The sequence below is a fragment of the Acromyrmex echinatior genome, chromosome 16, assembly GCF_024713525.1.
Source record: "Acromyrmex echinatior isolate Ae372 chromosome 16, ASM2471352v2, whole genome shotgun sequence".
Classification (NCBI taxonomy): Eukaryota; Metazoa; Arthropoda; class Insecta; order Hymenoptera; family Formicidae; genus Acromyrmex; species Acromyrmex echinatior.
The window spans coordinates 118,653-141,076 of record NC_141867.1 but is presented as its reverse complement, the minus strand read 5'-3'; the positions used below and the strand labels follow the sequence as shown (position 1 = coordinate 141,076).

At 36.3% G+C, this 22,424-nt stretch overlaps 1 protein-coding gene across 2 annotated transcripts; it reads left to right on the top strand.

Annotated features, from left to right (window-relative positions):
* The first annotated feature begins 64 nt into the window (after nt 1-64).
* On the top strand, nt 65-14,044 carry LOC105151957 (T-box transcription factor TBX5). Of its 2 annotated transcripts, XM_011065956.2 has the most exons (4): nt 65-3,842; nt 5,377-5,723; nt 5,900-6,151; nt 11,853-14,044. In XM_011065956.2, exons 1-4 carry the CDS (start codon nt 3,602-3,604, stop codon nt 12,414-12,416), a joined length of 1,404 nt encoding a protein of 467 aa, XP_011064258.1. In that variant the 5' UTR covers nt 65-3,601; the 3' UTR covers nt 12,417-14,044. The 2 variants fall into 2 exon arrangements, with proteins under 2 accessions (XP_011064258.1, XP_087270477.1); XM_087414351.1 differs by lacking the exon at nt 5,900-6,151.
* Nucleotides 14,045-22,424: the final 8,380 nt, after the last annotated feature.

Genomic DNA, 22,424 nt, shown 5'->3' with positions numbered 1-22,424 from the left:
GTTGAATTTTACTCGCTCCAAAGTCTATCCTTGAAGCGAGTAACTGCATGCGATGTGTCACTCTTGATCTCGTTCATCAGAATATCTCGTATGTATATGTATCGAACGAACGCATAACAGGTACTATTTATAATATATATGTATAATATTATAAGCGTACGCTCGTAACATTTGTTTATTCTTGTATGTGTATCCGCTCGTGGAAGATACGTCTATTATGTATATAATGAGAGTAATTTCAAGTTTGCTATTAATCTCGCCATGTTCAGTTGGACACAATTGTTCTGGCATATGTAACTTTACCTATGTCACATTCAGAGAGAGAGAGAGGGGAGGGAGGGAGGGAGGGAGACGTGTATGTACAAGGGCTAAACCGGTAACACCAATCATTATTAAGCTCCTTGCGACGCACTTTCGTTAGCGTTACTTAGTAATTCCAGAGGGTTCAATTTAAATACAATGAGAACAATATTAAGATAAATAGTGGTTAGCAAGTAAAATGTCTAGTCTAGTTGCGTAATAAAACTTTTTTTTTTTTAATGGAGTACGAGAAAATGGGAAAAGGAAGGAGATAGCAACAAAAAAGCAGAAAAAAAGGGAGGCATGTATAGAGACTAGGGACCGTAATTAAAATATTCAACTTTCCGATATTCAAAGCCTGTACAAAAGTATATATCAATCAGCTCGATCTTTATTTCACACCAAGTGTATCATAGGTACAAATGATAAATTTAGCCAAAAATAAAATCATAACGAGCCGGCCAAGATTTTCGACTTGTTTATCTTTCTAAATAATTATAACAAATAATTATTCTACTTATTGATAATCATTCTCATGTAAGCGTTATTAACAATGTTATGTATATAAATAGTGTTGTATTTATTAATAAACAATTACAAAAGTGGAGACGTGCCCGCGCTGTATCGTGGGAGGGCTTGGAAAGATCAAAAGGGAATATGCCAAAAGCACTGTTTCACGCACAAACAAAATTGTTACCTAAGAAACTGACTAAAGTGTCGTGAGATGCAAAACGAAACGCCAAAAGTATCGTGAAGGGGAGAAATAAAAGCACGTTATGACATGCGATCTAAGATTGTAAGAGCAGATTAGTCACCGAGAATTGCGCAAATCAGCGCGAACTCCGCGAGATACGAGGAGACATACAAGAAGTATCTTCTTGACGCGCCTTCGTTTGTTTCTTTTTCCAAAAGAAAAGAGAGTATACAATACGTATACAATACGTATACAATAGGAGAATAATCAAGCTTATCTGCAAACATAGGTGAAATAATTAATTTTAAAAGAAATCGATAATCGTTTCCTTCTTTTCGATAACATGTACCATTTTTATATTTTTCACGAAATTGATTCTTCTTTTGAAATAACATTCATCGATATACTTTAAATGTATAGATTTTATGTATAGATGAGAAACTATTCTATGCAGAAAAATGAACAAATTAACATATTTTAATTCTCCATTTGTTTTATCAATTATTTATATTACGTCTGCATTTTTTTATACGTATAAAGGTTCCGACTTGTCATGGCATTTGTTCAAAATGCTAAGTCGAACTTTTTCTCTTGCACATGATATTAAAAAGATTGGTCTAAAAAAGTTTTATAGATGAAGAATAAAAGACTAACGATCTTATACGTTGAAAATATTAAAAAAAGCTTTCGTTTCCGATAATAAAAATTTATATTAAAATATATTACCCCCTCTCCACACACACACGCACGCGCACGCGCGCGCATTAATATATTATACAATATTGATAGATTGCAGAATTTATGTGAATGTTGAAGCGAGAGCATGCACGAGCATGAATCATGTGGATCTATGAATGAAAAATGTTACAGTACATAGATGTACTACTACTATATTTCATTCGGCACTATACAACTGTACGTAGTACACAAGTATTATTAAATAACTCTGTGAAAAGAAAAGAATTTGTGATTGAATTGAAGATACCTCAATTTAGCCCTTTTTGGACACGTTCCCCCCCCCCCCTCTCTCTCTCTCTCTCTCTCTCTCTCTCTCTCTCTGTTCTAATTTTTTATTAAGTGGAATGCTTCGAAAGCAAGCGTTTGTTTCACAAAGGAAAAAATATTGTTCATTTTCAATTTATTTTTTCACCTAGAATCGTCGCATTCTTCTTTTCTTCTCGATTGCGCTCTCGATAATGGAGCACGTGGTATGTGAAAAGCTACGTATATGTATATGTATACGTATAATATGTATGAACATAAAATAGAAATATTTATTCTCGGATGTCAAGAATGGAAAGGCCCATTCCTGAGTCCATTGCACCTACCTATCTACCTACCTATCTACCTACCTACCCCTGACACATTTCTGGCTCGGTGAGAAGAAGGCTCCGCCTTCTGGCATCGAAGAAGAGTAAGAGCTAGGCCACAAGATTCGTGCAGCATCCGATTGCCGTCCAACCGCGCGCCGGCAGCAGCCGGCAGCGACAGGCAGCGTGGGTGCTGGTGGGTGCTGGTGGGTGCTGGTGGGTACTGGTGGGTGCCGGTGACGCCGGTGTAGGAGGATCCTCGGAGAAGCCCTCCTCTCTTCTCTTCCTCTCGCACCCCTCCCTCTCGCATCGCTCTCGCGTTTCATCCTTCTCCTTCTTTAGGACGGTTCTCCAAATGCAAGCGGAGCCAAGAGATCGAGACGGAACGAAAAGCTGTCTCGGAGAAAGAGAACGATGTCGCGATGATAAGCAGCTAGAACGGAGTAGTCGCCTCGGGCGAGTTCTTTCCGATTCATCCGGGATTCGCGTGGCGCGACGCGACGCGACGCGACGCGGCCCAGCTTTGAGCGGCTTTGAGCGTCCTTGTCAACGTCCGGACACGGAGGTGAGGACAAGTCCTGTTGACGACAAAGCGAAACGATCTCATTCTCCGTCTCGACGATGCCGAGACATCGGGTATTCGTCGGGCACTCGGTCGAGATCGGAACGCCGGTGTCACGGCGGCGCCCGCTGAAATCACGGTCGGATCTTCTTTCAATGGGAAGCCGCTGAGGAAATCCGCTCGTTTCACATTTACATTATATTTTATATTATATTCACGGCATTAATAACGTGTTCGCAACGGAGGGGTAAAAGTTCGGAAAACGAGACTTTCCTACATCCTGATGAAAGTCCGCTCTCGAAAGCGGATTACCGAGATGCCGATATACGCGCGGATTGCGGCCAACGATCATATCATCATCGGCCCACGATTGACCCACGTCGTATATCACGACGAAGGTGAGGTGAAGTCGTGCAGATCATCCGAACAATAATTTTCAATAAAGTGCGCGTCTTCTGACCGGTCCAAGCGTTCACACTTTCGCGTGGGAATCGATCCATGCTCTAAAACTTCCAAGGATAGCTACTATATACTTATGATGATGAAATTAATCCGCGAGTGCGAATGGTGTCGTCTTGCGTTATTAAATCTTTCGTTACGTTGGAAATTATGTCCAAGGATCGTGCACCACAAGACGCACCAAGTTGAAGTAAATTTCGCGATATGGATTCATGTGAATAATTTGTATTTTTTCGTCACGTAATCAATACTAATTGTAATAACTGACATTCATTGATGACGATGCAATCGCAACATCACGAGCAACGACGCGAAATCACCGCTGATAATTGCTGCTACCAGCAATGGTCGGCGCATCATTATCACCATCATCATCATCATCATCATCAGCAGCAGCAGCAGCAGCAGCAGCAGCAACAACAGCAGCAGCAGCAGCAGCAACAGCAGCAGCAGCAACAACAACAACATCAACAGCAGCATCTGCCCGCTGTACCGTCGCCCATGCAACAAATGGAAGGTGAATGACAGATAGAAAAAAATGTTATTTTTTTAATTAAAAATTGCGTTACTCGATCTGCTACTAGTAATACGCGGAACGTTTAAGTAATTGTCACTGATTGCGACGATCGATAAGATCAAAGCGACCTTATCGTGTGTCTTTCTATACATACTACTTTATATTAATTGTTGCATTTTTTGCACATAGGTAATATTCTTTAGGAATGCATCGGAAAGTATCCGAAAAGTATCCGCGATATCTAGTATTATTCAGCACTTTTTTACTATCCGATCGGATATCGTTAGTATCCGGAAATATATACGGTTGAAATTTCATATTGAAAGTTTGCGTTGATGTAGATTTCTATTCTTTTCAGCTCAAATTCATACACAGTTCGTCTTTCCTCTTTTTTTTTCTTTCTTGGTAAAAAAAAAGATAAATTGTGCAATTCAGTTAAGGTTGCATTCGGTAAGCGATATCAACAGTATCAGCGCTATTGTGTCATTCTATTTTTATTATTCATTAGACGTAAAATAGTAGGATAAAAATCCGTGTTCCGGATTACGTATAAAGCGCTTGATGCATAAATAGAAAATTACTGCAGTTTACGATGCTGAATTAATGAAATATCTGACAGAACCTCTATCACCGAGAAATGTAGATCCCTTAACATGGTAAAAAATTCATGTTTCATGAGTCAGAGTACCCAAATCTCAAAACTTTTGAAATATTTTAGTGCTTCATCATCTTCCGTGCATTCGGAAAGACTTTTCAGCACAGGAAAATTGATTATATTGATAATCGAAATAGATTGTCACCGGAAAATGCTGAAATGTTATTATTCATAATGAAAAATTTATTAATATCAAACTTTGATTACTAATGTTGAACTGTATTGCAAACAATTAATATTATTTTATAATATAATTATATTATATTAATAATATTTACATCATTATAATTATATAATTATTATCACTATTTTTCTCTTACAGTCCCTTTTCCTTTTTGCTCCCTTTTTTTTTCTTTTTTTACTCAGTTTTTTTTTTAGACATTGTCTCGGAATCCGATCGGATATCTGATGTTACATTCTTTTCGGATATCCGATATCTGATAATTTTACGATCCGGTGCATTCCTAGTATTCTTTTTCTCTCTGATGAAAGTTGATGTACGTGTTAGATACATGTGCGAAACAATTAGTAAAAGTATAGAGTAAAAGCAACGTACGTATTATAACATTGCGAACATAAGCTTTAGAAATTTTTGAGGTATTGATCTGTTAAGTATTTTTAATAAATCTAAATTACGAATAAGTCTAATTTAGATATAAATCTATAGATCAACTAATCACTAACTATTTTTCGCAATTTTCCCGTATTAAACTGTAAAGCAGCGACGCTAACAAAATGAAACAGAGGCACTTTACTTTCTTTTTAAAATAAAAGACATACTCGTTCTCATCTCGCGATTTAATCGCGAAAGATATACGCAAGTGACGATACGAGCATCAATCTATCCGTTGAATCGTATCTTGTATTGATTTCTCGCAGCCTGTTTGCAAAGCGCCGGAAGAGTAAAGAGATCTCGCAGTCCGAATCATCCGATGAAGGCCATTTTGCCGATTCATTCGGCGAATCCCCCGGCGATTTCCCCGCGATCTGCCACGATGGAATCGCGCAACGATAGTAACAATAACAATAGTCATCACGGTGACCATCATCCGAGCGAGGATAGTGGGTCCTCCGTCGAGGAATCAAGCGCGAAAAGGCCGCTCCATCCGGCGCTGCTCGGTGCTGGCGCCGCTCTGGAGGCGAAGCCGCTCTGGGAGGAATTCCATCAGCTTGGCACCGAGATGATTGTTACGAAAGCCGGACGAAGAATGTTCCCCACGTTTCAGGTGAGCACATCTCACGTTCGTGCAGATATTCATTCGTTCAAACAGACAAATTGACCAGAAATTGACGCGAAAACCTTATTCGTCGAAGCGATGTGATGCGACATGTATATATATATATATATATACATATATATATATATATATACACATATACGAATGATTTTGCTGATCGACAGTGTCGACTGTTCGGCTTAGACCCCAACACCGAATATCTGATGGTGATGGATTTCGTCCCGTGCGATGACAAGAGGTATCGATATGCTTTCCACAGCAGTGCCTGGGTCGTAGCCGGTCGCGCTGATCCCATATCACCCCCTAGGATCCACGTGCATCCCGATAGTCCTGCGAGTGGCGCTCATTGGATGAAGCAGCCAATTTCCTTCGACAAGTTGAAATTGACTAACAATCAGCTTGACGATAATGGACACGTGAGTCTATGCTTTATTCTGATTGATTCTTTCTCAACTTCTTTCTCAACTTCTATTCGTCACACTAATCCGTCAACTTATCCGGTCGGACACAAACAATGAAGCGTGGGCGTTGCAGTTACGTTTCTTTACAATACGCGCCGTTAATAAATTATTCCGATTTATTTGAAAAATATATTGCAGAATTCAACCAAGGACAACTAATATCATCTCACTTTTATTTGCGAAAAAACTAAAATTAATTTAATTTAATTTAATTAATAAAAAATAACATTTCCAATTTTGCCTGTGATAAAATCTTATTCTTTCACGACTTTGAATCTCTCGGTGTTGAACCATTTTCGCTTGAATTACGCGACGTCTTCGTATCGTTGCTTTCTACATCGATGTAATCTACATAGTAAAGTAGAATGAAAGATGTCAGGATTTCCACGTGTTTGTCGTTTACGCACGAGTTCGTCTTAATTGACCTAAGATACGAGTGCGTCGCTCACGAGAAATTATGGAGAGCGGCACGAAACGACGTTTTCACGAGGATTCTTCTACCGTTTAAAAGACGCCGCCTATACATATAGATTAATATAGATTAACGTCGCATAAGTGTCTTGCTGCAGAGTCTTTGAGATTTTCGTCCTTTCTCACTAACAATAATTAATTAACACTCGTTGCTTGCCGGTTGTCTGAAAATAATTAGCGATACAATCATAATTGAAATTAATGGCTGCTAAAGACGATTTGAAATGTTATATTGTACTGAAAATATTTAAGAAATCTATAAAAAATTATATACCCCCATAAAAGATTCTTTAATAATTTCTTTTTATACTATACATTATTTTATATTTTGTCTTCTTATACTTACTATAGATAAGACGCGCAATTAACATTTTCTCCATTTTTTTTATTAACTTCTGTCTTATATTTTCTAATCGTTAATCTTTTTACAAGAATTAAATTTTGATTACGTCGCTTACAATGTAAAAGCTTCGCTCGAAAATTCGCGGCGAAAGAAATAGAAAATAGGTATAGGTAATTATACAACAGCTATCTAATCACATGCGTTTAAAGTTTTATGCTATTCATATGGCTCGAGATATTTTGTCTCTGCGACGTATTATTCTCGCCTTCCTTACTCTCACCGCGCGAGAGTGTCGTGTGTGTAAAATAACGTAAACAGATGTAATGTAAACTGCGCGCGAGTTATAAGCCCTGGGAAAGAGACCATATTTTTTGTAACGAGTATTATACCGAGAAAGAATAGCGTTGGTCAGCATATCTGTTTATTCTGACATCGTGCGACGTCCGATCTTGATTCGGAATCGATTACGAAAATTTATTGTCAAGTGCAACGCTTACGAGGCATAATAAATATGTACATATATGTATAATAATAAGCCTATACTTGTCACGATAATTTGAGTATATAATACATTTGAGTATATGGTACATATATGATAGCATAAATATAAAGATTGAAATATAAACACGTTACAAATTAATAATTCCTATTATGATCAGATTTATTCAATCAAATCGAAATAAAAGTATTAGGAATAATTTTGAAAATATTAAAGCTAGGGGGGGGGGTATAATAATAATATCAGTTTAGAAGAATTAATCACATAGAAGACATTAGTATTCCGTTAGTGTAAATCTCTTTGTTTTTTTGCTTATTATCTAATCCTTATTCGCACCTGATTTTATCGAAATCCTTTATATATATGTGTTTAAAAAAATTTATTTCAATTAAATTCATGCACTCTTTAATAAGTAATTCATACTTAATATTATAATTAATATAATTCATAGTTAATTTTTTTCAAAATGTCGACTTTATCCAACATATAATTATATATCATTATGTGTACATCAAATGATATACCTATATCAAACGATAGCGATAGAATTAAATAATTTCAATAATACGTTTTCAAATTTGATGTAACATATTACAATAATGTATGCAAGATCTGAAGGGGGATTAAAGACTTTTTAACTTTTCGTCGGTATATTTATAAGTACATATACATAAAAATTCTCTCTTCTCTCTCTCTCTCTCTCTCTCTCTCTCTCTCTCTCTCTCTCATTGAGTTTTCTCACTCACAATCCTTTCGTACATCAAAGGACCTGTTTTTATTGTCTCTTATGCTTCTATGTTAGATATAAAAATCGTTAAAACCTTGAAGAACGTTGATCGTGAATGCATTTCGATTTTTTCAATCAATATTAAACGCATAATATTTAAAAAATATTTTTTAAATATTTACTAAGTATTTTTTACATTATAAATAAATATTTTTAAAAAACGTTTTAAAAACATTGTCTGCTGGGAAGCGACGCGGGCGTATGTAGGTACGTACTTGCGGGGCAAAGATTCTACGGAGCCGAAAATAATTATTGAATACGATCGTGAAACACTCTCTGAGTCGCAATGTCGTGGCATACCAATGAACGAAATCACACGACGCAACATGCCAACACCATAAGCACGTGTGTCAATCGCAATTTGTTTAATAGAAGGAGGTCAGGTGGTCGAGTCATTCGCTTTCAAAACTCGAATTCGACCAGATATTTCCTAATACGAAAAGGATATCGCCATCGTTTAGCGACAAACATTGCTAAATAAGATTTCTGTACATGCAAGATATATCCGATACAATATCGAATTATGTCTCAATTAAATCTCAATTATATCAATCTTGAATACAGAGCTGGGCAAATTACATCATTAAAATATTTGAAATGTGCCCAGCCTTGCTTGCATGCATATGGTATAAGTTTAAATTTTTTAAAAATAATTCTTGATCAAATGTTTTCTTCTCGATCAAAATTTGATGTATTATAGGTTTGTTTATCTCAAGTTACAGCAGATTTATTTAAATGCTATTAGCAATATTCATTTTTTTCATTGTACAACACTTGTAAAACTGTAAGTATCTTTTTTTATATCTTTATTTGCCTTTGAGAGCTAAATTGTCGAAATATATGTATATATATATATATATATACACTATACAAAAAAATTAACTTAGTCCTTCAAAAATAGGTAATATTCAAGAGATAGTAGGTAATATTCAGGCCATGGAATTAAAATTTTTTAATTTAACAATGTCCATTTGTATCCTTATAACTTTATAAAAATATCAGATCGAAGTATCAATTACCAATTTCGAAAATAGAAACTTGAAACTTTAAAATATACTTACTTTTTCAAAAGTCTCGTTGCGATCATTTTCGATCAAGTTACACTCTCTTGAGAAATATTATCTACTTTCGGAATAAGACAGACTTAAGTGATCCGTTAATTTTTTTGTGTAATTTCGTTTCTGTAACTTTCTATACTAAAATATATAAAAAACAATATTACTATAAAAACAATAGGCAACTAAGAGCTAGTACACAGTTATTATTAATGTACAATTCTTCTTTATTCTTCACTTGTACATATATTTCCATTTCACTTGTACGTTTCGGCTTTCAGCTGCTTTTTTCAGCCATCTTCCTGGTATAACATTAAGTTTAATAATCCAAAATTTAAATGCAAATATTCTGAATGTAGGCGTAATTAGTCAGAGTAATTCTCCATTCTGTTACGCATTATGTGAACGGTTCTTCTTAACAAGGCTCAAGATTTGTAAGATCGATTGTACTAATAACTTGCATTTCCATTCTGTTACGCACAATTTAGAATAGAAATTATATAAAATTGGTGAAGATTAAAGAAGAAACGTACATTAGTTGTAACGTACATTAGTAATAACTATGTACTAGCTTTTAGTTGCTTATTGTCTTTAATATTGAGAGCTCGATTAATTTATACCGTTAATCTATACTCTATACTATAAATTTATCTGAGCGCAAGAGAAGAGACATTCTTGGAAAGTCACACACTTTTGTAATTACATATTTGTAATTTTGTAAAATCGTACGTGTCTTCTTTCCAATTCTAAGTACTATTCGCAACCGAATATACTGCTCTCTGTGTATTCAGGCATAATCTTTATCACGTTTCAAATTTATGCAATCGTAAATTCTTCGCCGACGTCTATTCTCGAGACGTGATTTATTTTTCGACATTCGAAACATCCTCAACTCGAAGAAGGAGGAAAGTTTGGAGTCTCCACTCGCGTTTCTCCCAAGAACGTATCGCTCTTCTTTCGCAGGAGAGGACGGACCTCTGACCCGTGGCGAGAGGTCGTTCTTTTTCTCGCGCTATACACAGAGCAGTTTGTTCCTTTAATTGCGTACCGAAAAATCTGGCACCAGGCCGCGTAAAAAAATCATAAAAACTCGCTGTAGGCGGCTCAGGAATGCTCGCCTCGACGCTCGTCCTTAATTGACACTCACTATCGCGAGGCGTTTCCGGATATCTCGATATCGTGTTAAAAAAAATTTTATTCTAGATTTGCAGAGATAAATATAATATAACATAAAAATAACATTCAATTTCCGCATAATTATTGTACTCTCGGGAGAGACAACATTATATCTCGCTCTCAGAAAAGACTATTATCTATGTATTACAATACTATTTAACTTGAAACAAATACTTTTTACGATATGTACGAAATGTATAGTAAATGTATTAAATGTATTAAATGTAAAAAAGAATTGCAAAGATATAACGTTTGAATACATTTTAGGAAAAGTTGGCGTAAGAGTATCATATATACGTAAGAATCAAGGTATTTTCAGATGGAAAATTTTGCGTAAAGTGTGACGTATACCTATAACTATAATTATATGTATTATACGTATAATTTATGGAATGCACAAAGCGCACAATATTCAATGTTTGATCGTGCTGAAGGAGAAATTATTGCGAGCAAGAGAAAAATTGGATGGATTCGTTAGAGAAAATTGTCGGTGAAAAGTTGGCTCGCGGGAAATGGCATCCTAATTTTCGGAGGCCACACACGCTTTTCCTCTCCCCGCGTGTATATGTATAACGTTATGTGCGCGTTTATAAATCTACCAATACACATAAACCAATACACGAATAGGGCATACACGAGGCATATGCGCGTGAGTGCGCGAAGGAAAGGACGAGGGTGTCGGATTACGGGTCGGAGGTTAGTTTTTACACTAATTAGTCACCGAGTCTCTCGTGGCTGTCAAACATTGCGACCGCCCCCCTGTGGCGCTCCTTCCTTCCATCGAATACGAGCTTCACGTGTTCCTATTTCTTCTCTTCTTTTTCCCTCGTATCTTTTTTCCTCGCTAGATGTATGTGCTTCCTCCTATGTATACGTATGTATATACGAAAGCGATTTTATCTAAATTGTACTCATCACACACGATCGGCTGCGTGAAAACGCCGTTTGTCGCCTTACGTTTGTCATAATATTTGTAACGCTGTGTACGATCGAACTTTCGTTATAGTTGACATTTTTTTTTTAAGTATTAAAAAAAGGGGAGGGCGAGGGAGATAAAAGTATTTTAAATTTACAAATTTTCTAAATTTTGAGAGAGAGAGAGAGAGAGAGAGAGAGACTCAATCTTCTTTTCTCTTCTTCCATTTGAAATTGAACCGAACTACTACTTGTCATATGAAATTGTATATTATCTGGCGTTTAATCGAACTGTTCGAGTGACTATTTTGTTCGAAACAATAATCTCTTATATACGTTTATTATAGATATATGTATGTATTAAGATTAATGTTGAAGGAATTCTATAGGCGTTTTATATTACGTTGCAGATTATCTTGAATTCGATGCACCGTTATCAGCCGCGTTGTCACGTAGTGGTCGCTCCTTCGCCACCAGGCTCGGCGCCGGATCCTCGCACGGAGAACTTCAAGACATTTTCCTTTCCAGAGACTAGATTCACCGCGGTCACCGCGTACCAGAACCATCGGATAACGCAGCTCAAGATTGCCAGTAATCCATTCGCCAAGGGTTTTCGGGATTGCGAATCGGACGAGTGCGACGGCGTGGCGGCCGTCGGTGCAGGGATGCCGAATCCTGCCAAAAGACCAGCCACGGGAGTCACGAGTACCGCGAGTACCACCATAAATACCCTTCTCCCATCCGGTTACAACGCCATGCCGATTCCGGCGCCGATGCAGATTCCGGGTGCAATACCCGCTGCCACCTCCCAGGAACACCATCAGTTCTATGGCGCAACGGGCGCCGTAACAGGTAGCCATTGGACGCATTATCCGAGCCATCATGGACAGTCATCGGCCCACGTTAACACGGTTCATTATCCGATGCATTCGCAGCATCCGCATTCGAGCGCGTCTCTCTACGGACCGCGATAATCATTAATTTGACTGCGCCCGCGCGCCGCCCTCATGTGCGGTTCTCATCGATCTCATCGTTTCTACCTTCGTCGGCCTCTAATTACGTATGTAACTAATATATTTCAGATTTTTATGTCGAATCGTCGAAAACAATCAATTTGTGCACGCTTAAACGATGGAGACGAAAATGATACGTGATACGTATCATTCGCAGTTCGTACCGCGCGTAATATATATAGTTTTGACGTATTTTCACATCTCGATCCGACGCTTTTTTACAATTAATGCAACGGAACGCAAGAATTTCCTTCTTGAAACGTGTTGACGTGACTTTAGACTTGCAGATGTACTCTTTTAAAAATACGCACGCTAAACAACTTTTCTTGCGCGACCTCTCATAAAAGATAAGACCTAAAAAACAGTGGATTATCAAAATATTGCATATATGTTCTGAATTTCTCTTACAAATCTATTATTATTGTATTGAAAGAATCAGGTCACGTAAAATTATTTCAATTATTTCAAAAGATGAACATTTTACGCGCACATGTATATTTATATTTATTTCTGCGTGTAACGGCAATTTTTTATTCAAGCTTATTTAATTGACAGTAAGATATAGTAATTGATAAATTATTATACACACACACACACACACACACACACACACACACACACACGCGTGTGTGTGTGTGTGTATATATATATATATGTAGAGGTATGCTTGTTACTGATTACGCGATTTGTTGATGATGCAACTTGTACCAAAGATTGTGCCAATATTTGACTTTATGGGTCTATCCTAAGTTGCAGAATTGTAAGAGTCGTAACTTGTAAGCAATAATATTTACGAGGACTCGTAGATATTTTTAAATGATTATATGTCTTACGACATGCACAGAATTACAACTCTACAAGTCACGAGTTCTTACAAGTCTTACAATTCTACTTAGAATTAACCTATTATATGAATTTACGTTCGAGTTGAATAAAAAATAAAACAGATTTTTATACGTTGCTCACGCATATTTATATATTATATGTATATATACGTGTGATACTGTATATACATATAAATATACATATCTGGTGATATTAAGAGAGTAATAATTAGAGAGAGAGTTAGACAGTACGCTCATATCATCGTTGGTAATTCCGACATATTGTTATAAAGTGCTAACTTGTCTGCATGCAGTACCTACTAAAATTATCAACAAGGAGAACTACATATAGAACCGATAATGCAAACCTCTTATTTGCAAAGCACTTTGATATTAGTGTACACTTTTTGGAGCGTTTAAATTAATTAGTGCGTAAGAAACGAATCGACTGATCGACGTTGCTGGCAAAGTTGTGGAAGTAAGTGCCTTTTGTAGGAGCAAAGTGCGTCTATTTATACTGGGTGTCTCAAATGCCGAACGAGTTTAAAACGTTCTCGAGCCAAGACGAGAAAGTAAACGCGCCATGAGACACTTGGTGAGAGTAACGTGGTTACTAAAAGTGCCTTAATAAATTATGCCGCTTGGCTCTATCGTACTTACCATATTGTGCCTTTAACTTTTTAAGAATTCTTCACAGCATACGACAGCATTGAAGGAACATTTATGGCTAAACGAAGAATAAACTGTATAAAATATAATGTGAAACATGCACAATTTATTTCTCCTCAACACAAAATTCTCTCTTCACTCTTCCTCTCCTACGAAACCGAATATGCATGTATCTTACCTCGAGAGCGAACGACTCTAGCTGCGTCTTTTTTCTTGCAATTCGTCGCAAATCTTTTTTAATTATCATTATTTAAGTTTAAGTATATATATATATATATATACTATACTATAAACTTTTGTCAGGCATTTAACACAACAATTTCGCGTGCGCGATTTCATGACGAATCTATCTTTCTCATCTTTATCATTGAAATTTTTATCATTGATAAAAATATATTAATATTAAAAATATAGTATACATACATAAAGATATTTTCCGATAAGACAAGCTCTCTCTCTCTCTCTCTCTCTCTCTCATAATAAAGATTCATTTATTATCAAGTTGAGCTAAAATCTTCCTTTTTATATGAAAGTGAGATTTTTCAGAATTTTGAATACGTGGAATGTTGCGGTATTTCAAGTATCGCACACTAATCGATCGCTGTTAAATTATAGCAATTAAAGCTATAAGAACGATACGTTTGTCACGAGCGGTTGACAATGGTTTAACATCACGACTGTCGGAAATGACGAGCTAGAGTGGCAACGAAGCGAGATAGAAAGGAACTCGAGCGTCTAAGACCTCCGTGGAATGACGAGACCGACTCGACGTTCACCGTGATTGATGGCTGCGCGAGGAACAACGCTGTGTAAACATATTACAAGCGTATGCTTAATGATCGTCGGTGCAGAGGCTATACATTCTCCCGCTCTAACTAAACGTTTTGCACTCCGTGATTCATTCCACAAAGGAAAGAAATCTCGCTTGAAAAGGAAAAGTGAAAATCTTATTCAAGAGTTTGTCACAAATTTTTCACTCTTTTTCAATAGTAACTTTCAACAGTACTTTAACTCTTTGGGAGTGAGAATTTAGAGGGCCGTACATTTTAACTCTTCGTTCGCGTCGAGTGCACCAAAGTGTGCCAAAGTATTGACAAATAATAACCGGATCTTGTGGATTATATACAATTGATTCTTACAACAATGATAATAAACTGTCGATAATATATAGACAAGTTATAGGTATCGTACGTATATATCGCTTACAGGATATATCAATTAATAATAAAGTATCTCATATTGTTAATTGATCGCGATTTTTTCACATTCCACGAAATTTAGAGACTAATTGTAAATGCAATATATATTTTTTCTTAAATTTTTATACATACTGCATTAATTATTATACATATATCTTTATACTATGTATATATTGTACCAGCTTAATTATATTAATTACAAACATATTACAGCTGATTAATGTATAATAGCAATTTATTTTACGAAATCAACTTGTTTTATGTGGCGTGAAGTATATATGTAATATATATATATATATAGATATGTAGTAAGTGACTTTTGTGTAGTCGCACGTACGATAGTTATTACGAGAAAAATACAGTGTGTGTGCCTCGACAAGGGAGGTCTTGTCGTATACTTTTGACACCTTAACCCTAAGAGTAATATAAAGCCGCGCGAGATGCCAAGTACACAGAGAAAAGCCCATGCTTATCGACGGCGCGTGACGTCGCCGCGCCACGGCAGTAAAAAGACACCCTTTCCCCTTCTTTGCCATATTCTTTCATCTTTGCGTCGTTATAGGTATATTGCGACATTTGCGACTATATAACTAGAGTTGACCCTCACCGAGAGGTCAACCGCGACCCTCACTCACCACCGTGCGATATCAGCGACCGACACCACTTTCCGGCTCGCGACTCGCGATAGCTCCTCCAAATTAACTAACGTCGAGAAATGAAGGACAACGAAAAATCTTTATCGTCAATTCAGAGAAATGAGTTACGTAGATTTTTTTTTCTTTTGTTAAAAACAACAATAGCCAATCTCTTAATTACACATTATCAAGATACATATGTCGCGAAAGGAGAAATAACACTAGCCTATATGAATTTATATAATCTTGGATCGTCGTTTGAACGAACTTAATCATTTCCCAGTTTTTTAGACGCCAAACACGAATTCGGTTTTCAATTTAGGCTATCACGTCATAATTTTGATAAGAATTAGTGTCAAAGAGGATTGAATTAAATAAGAAAGCAATATGAAATTTTAACAAAATACAATACCTTATACATATGTGGCCATTTTCAAATTGTTATATCTCAAAAATGAAAAATCATATCGAAACGAAAAATAAAATTTAAAGGTAAAAGTTTGAAAATTAAAAGTTGATACTTTCATGTGACACTAATGAAATTTTGAAAAAATTTCGCTGTCGGTACGATACAACATATATTGATAAAGACCATCAAAATGGTGTTTTTTTTTTTAATTCTTTGATGTCTTTTCCCTCAAAATTGTGACGTGATGATAGCCAAATCTGGAAAACGGATTCGTGTTAAACAGACAAAAATACGTTAAAAACAGTATATATACGTTAAAATTGTTAAAACAATTTTCGTTGCAGGCTAGTAATTAATTTAGGCTGTAATTAATAACAAAACGCTGACAATTAGTCAAAATTATTTTCAAATATACATATAATGTTAACTGTTATAATAAAATTAATTAAAGTGTTAATTATTTTCATTACAATTATAGAATTAATTTTAGATTATAAGGCAATATTTGTCTAATAATTGTACATACATATATATGTGCAGTGAATGAACTTCAATACAATATAATTGCTGATTTTTCTTATATAGTTATATCTTTTATATATTTCTCAGGATGTGTGTGTGCAGATTCCTTTTTCACATGCACTTGGTCCTTACAAACCCTCTTTATCGCGAAGGCGTAACCGGTGACTTTTAAGGAAGCGTCTGGAATCTTTCATTCTCCCGTCATGTCATTCTGAGTATCTTTTCTAACGGATCCAATTTTTGACTGGGTTTTTTCTCACCATCAGTTAACGAACGCTGAATCAAAATGCTCACGCTAAGTGGAATATTATATACATACTTTATTCTACATATTATTATAAAAAGTAATCGTGTGTGGAATAGGATCGGAAGAGCATGTATTAGACATACTTCGGGAAAATTCTCATTTAAGTTTGAGCAGGCTTGAAAAGTACAAGTAATAACACATTTCAGCCTATCCAGAATACATGATTTCTGTGATAGGTTGAAATCTTTGATCTGTTCTTTCTTCCGATTAGCTTGTATTTTTCAATTGTGCACAGTCAGGCTTTTAAAAAAAATTACTTGTTTCTTCTTCTATTCCTTCCTTAATTAATTCTTATGGTTGCTATTAATGTATGTACAAAAAAGAATTAATCAATTTATATTGATCTTCGCAACGCCCATTATCGCTATTTCGTTTATATCTCGATAATATTAAATGAAATCGAATGTACCTAATGAAAATTAGCGATAGACAGAGTAACGCATACGTGAAGGAGCTTAATAAATCTTTCTAATTTTCCGGTAGTGGCTTGTTGGTCGCGGATCAAAGACCGACAAATGAATCGCTCAGTAGATGAAGAGGAAGAAGAGGAAGGAGGAAAGAGGGGGCGTGCATCCATATATTCAGGAGGAAGGTTATGGACGGGACCATACCATAGACCATGAATCTGTCATCGTCACGTACTACGGATCGTACGAATTCGTGCGTACACGGTGGCAGAGCTTTTATAGTTTCCACATCCTCGAAACGGCACAACGCTTTCTGAATTTTCGAAGAAGCTCTCGTGTAGCTTGGTTAAATTGTACACATGTGCACGATTGTGTGTGTGTGTGTGTGTGTGTGTGTATATACATAAACATATACGCGAAAAAAAGTGACGAAACCTCTAAACATCTCGCGAAATTTTTTTCATGAAAAAAATATTTCAAATAATAATATTTTCATAGTTCGAGACCATTAAAAACGATGACAAGCTTTTTATATCATACATTTTTATAAGATATCAACGTTGTCGCGCTCTTTTTGAAAAGCTTAATTCGCAAAAAATCTGTTTTCAATTTTTTTTTAAAACGAAAAAATTAAAAGAAAACTTAAGTTCTATTCTTTTAAGTCTATTATATACATATATGTGTGCGGGTGTATACAATGATTACATCGATTTACGAATCTATTATGATTTTATTGCCCTACGCTGTTTTTATATTATATACATATATTCGTACAATGCGTATCTCGATATCTCGCAATTTGATATCGTAATCGATACTTCTTTGAACTCGTTTTGAATACGTATTACTCTGAAGAGACAAAATTGCTTTCCCGATCCACGGACCAAATCAGGCCCTCTGAAGCTCTGAACAGTGAAACGGCTCAGATCCGAGGAAACGCATCGCGAAGCGGTGCGGATGCGACGATCAAGAAGTTCATATCCCGCGCACGAATACGGGCGCAATGACAGATTTACAGATTCCAGCCATCGCCGTCTTCCTCTACGGGGCGGATTCTTAAAGCGGAAAGCGCGTCTCAACGACCCCCGCACGCACCAACGAGCTAGTGTGCACGTCAAATCGCACCTCGACTGTTTACGCTTCACGTCTGCAACCTTTTCATTTCCTTTCCGACCCTATCTTACCGCTCGACTCTCTTTCGCTTTCACCGTCGACCTCCCCGTCCCCGACCGCTTTGCCTTCCTCTCTCCTCCTCCCCAATCATTACTCGCTTCTGTATTTTGACTTCCCCAACACTTGGTAAACTTTTCCTTTTGCGTAAAAGTTATTTAAGTCCGCGAGAGAGAGAGAGAAAAATCACGCGCGCGCGGGTAACATTCCAGCGAGATTTTTACCAATTCTTATCAACTTGCTAATCACATCGATCAAGATAATCGATAAATGTCAATCTTACTTATTGTATTTTACTTCTTATTATTTACGATTAAGCACTTTTGTGTCAACATTATCAACTCGCTTGCAGTATCTGATACATATATGTGTAGGAGACAAGTATGGAAAAGTTACTTTGTAAAAGTAATGAGTTACAGTTTTTTTCTCCCAAAGAGTAATTATCATTACAAGTTATTGACTTGAAAAATAACTCGTTACAGTTACAGCTATTGAAAAAGTTATTTTTTTCAGCAGAATTTTCAGTAGGACATCGATTTACATAAATAACATCGATTTAGGACCCATTAGGGCTGCAGAAATGTGTATCGTTGTACCCTTGTTGTTCATTTAACATTAAACAAGGATGATACACGAAGTCACTAGAGTAACGAAACCTCAAAGAAAAACACTCTGGTTTATGTTTACACGTTACATATTGTCATACAATTTTATTATAAAAAAAAAATGTACGGCAAAGACTTTCTCTTGAATTAGCTTCAGCACTAGCAATGAATATAAACGTAGTCATAATCAATCGCATATAAGTTACGGTCTATTTGATGCTACAAATGGCAACGCTGTATGATTCTTCAATAATCATGATTGGTCTATACATCTAGATCTAGTAAGGAACTAAGAGCAAGAACAATCACATCAAAGAATTTTACAACAGTTGCAAAGCTGCCTTTTCTGCTGAACGCAGTCAATGTTTTGAAGCATTCCCTGATTGATCAATTGAAATGTTTCAAAGCCTTTGTAGGTCTTTGTCAAATGGACCGCACACTAAATTGACAAATAAGTTGACAAATGAATTTGAAATACATAAAGTAATTATTAAATTAGTTATTAGTTACTTAAACGTAGACGTAACTAAGTTAAGTTACAATTATCGAAAAAAGTAACTCTTAACTGTATAATTAACTTTGTTAAAATCAAGTAACGAGTTACTTCCTATCCCTGATAGGAGATCGCCCCCTTTTATTCACGACCAAGTATATAGGTAAGGTAAACTTGTGTCGCAGGCATGGTCACGGTCCGCGTCTGTCTTCGCCTGTTCCGTTTGCTTGGGTAGTTTTCATTCTCTCGCCGATAGACACGTCCGTCTTCTTCCTTTTTTGAACATCTGCTTTGGCATTCGTAAAATATCATGTACGTACTTAATATTTATATTCGACAAATATAAATATTTCGTACATATTATATATATATATACACACACACACACACGCGCGCGCGCGCGCGATCAGACTTTAAGAGCATATAGAACAGACTTTTGGACTTAATTTTTTAATTTTTGTTGTTCTATATCAGGCTTGTCCAATTTAAATTCCACTCAATGTGCGTATTTCAGAGACTGTAAAGTGTTGATACACCGAGTGACACTTATCAACACTTTACAATTCTCAAAATCTTGCCCACATTGAATTTTTTGCATCAATATTAGTTTTGCGTTTTAGCTTTGGAGTTCAAATTAGACAAACCTGATATAGAACAACAAAAATTAAGTCCAAAAGTCCTAATAAACATAAGTTCGAAAACGAATGGTTGCCAAGATATCTCTTGATCTTTATCTTTGAACAATACATTTCCTTCAAATCGACTTATTAATAATGTAATGCATTTATTGTTTATTTTTTAATTATTCTTATTTATTTTTATTATTTCTAAAGTACATGTTCGAAGTGTTCCATATCTAAACAAGCTTTACATCTTCTCAAGAAAGACGCTCTCACTCTTTCAAAACGAGCTTGTTTGAAAATGTATTGTTTAAACACAAAGACTAAGAGATATCTTGGCAACCGTTCGTTTTCGAATTTATGTTTATTAGAACTTTTTGACTTATTTTTGTTGTTCTATATGCCTAACACTCTATATATACGAGTATGTATACTGTACACGCGCGCGCGAAGAAATGTTGTATGTGTGTATCTTTCCTTTACCTTGGAAGTGTTAATATGTATACCTTGGTTTAAGTTGAATTTATTTTGTTGCTTTTTGCTCTTAATTTTTTCTTTACTTACTTAAAATCGCATTTTGTAATTTTAATTTTTCCAAGGTTGCACTTATTTAAGGTCTATAAGGCCTTAAGAGTTGGGAATCAATCATGGCGGCATTTACATAATTGCAATAAAATCTTAACACAATCATTTTACTGCGAAACAATGCATCGTGGAAACGTTGATAGAAATGTGAAGAAATGTTAACGTTAGCCAAGCACGCGTTTTATTAGTTACAATAAGTTGTGTGACTATTACGATTATTATTGATATACGTGCTCGTGTGAAATAACCGTGGCTTCTTGTTATTATTAATGGTATATATCCGGTGAGAAATAATAATAACTCTTAATCTTAGTTTACATCAGTTATTATATAGTTAATACGCGTATCAAATGCTCGGTGTAAACAAGACTTCATTTTCAAAGAAACTTATTATATCGGGAAATGTCAATTTTGTAAGAGGTATGCTTTAAAAAAAAAAATGGAAACTCGCTCGATTTCATCACAATTAAATTTATGCTTTGAGATTTTTATTGTAACGAGAGAAATGCTCGTTGTTGTATGGAAAACATTTAGAATTTTTATTTTTTATCCGTTAACAATAATTTTGTCAAATCTGCAAATAATTTCGCTATAAATGATAAATTGTTTGCATGTAACGGTAAATCGCAGTTGCCTGCACAATGAAGGATTCTATTTCACTTGAACAGCATATCCGCGCGTGTTCCTACGACGAACTGTACTCGACAAGAATTTTTGAGAGAGATTTCGCTGCGATATCGAATAATTTATTACGCGTTAGCAAAGTTTGATATATAAGTATATATATATATATATATACGCTTTCGCGTCGAATTTAATTGCAACGTTAGCTCGCTATAGCTGCAATTGTGCGACAGCGAACCCTACCAATTCTTTCTATAAAATGTGCATCAATTGTTTCTATAAAGTTTCGGAAAAAGTATTATCGTTAATATACTTAATTATAAAAAATGTAAATCGAATGACTTTTCTGGCGAATCGGTTCAACAATTGCGAAATCTGCAGATGGGAGATATTGTGAAGAAAAGAGGAAACGGGAATTAGGTGACGCGTAATTTGGCGATAGTTGTGGTCTCGTAGTCGACTCGCATCGCGCATATCCTATCTCGCCGCTGGAATCCTCATATGTCTGTCAACGTGGCCCTCCAACTCCAACATCTCGGGGCTTCGCCTCGGATCGGATCGGATCACTTTGCTCGCAGTTCGCGACTCGCGTCTCGCGTCTCGCGTCGCGAGCGAACGAGCGGGTGGTGGGCCGGGTGGGCGCGCCACGTCGAGAAGATGCGCACAAACGATATCTCTCCCTTTCACTCTCGCTCTCGTTCTCGCTCTTGCTCTCACGCGTATCCCGTCCTATAGCACTCCCAGCAGCCCCAGCTGGACCAAAATATCACCGCGCCCGCGGCAACCGGAGACCGGTCATCGGAGACTAGTGGCCAGGGATTCAGGGCCGTATCACGGTATATTCACGCTGCAGGATGTTGTTAGTTGTAGCCCCTCGATCCTCTAGCTATGTATTAACAA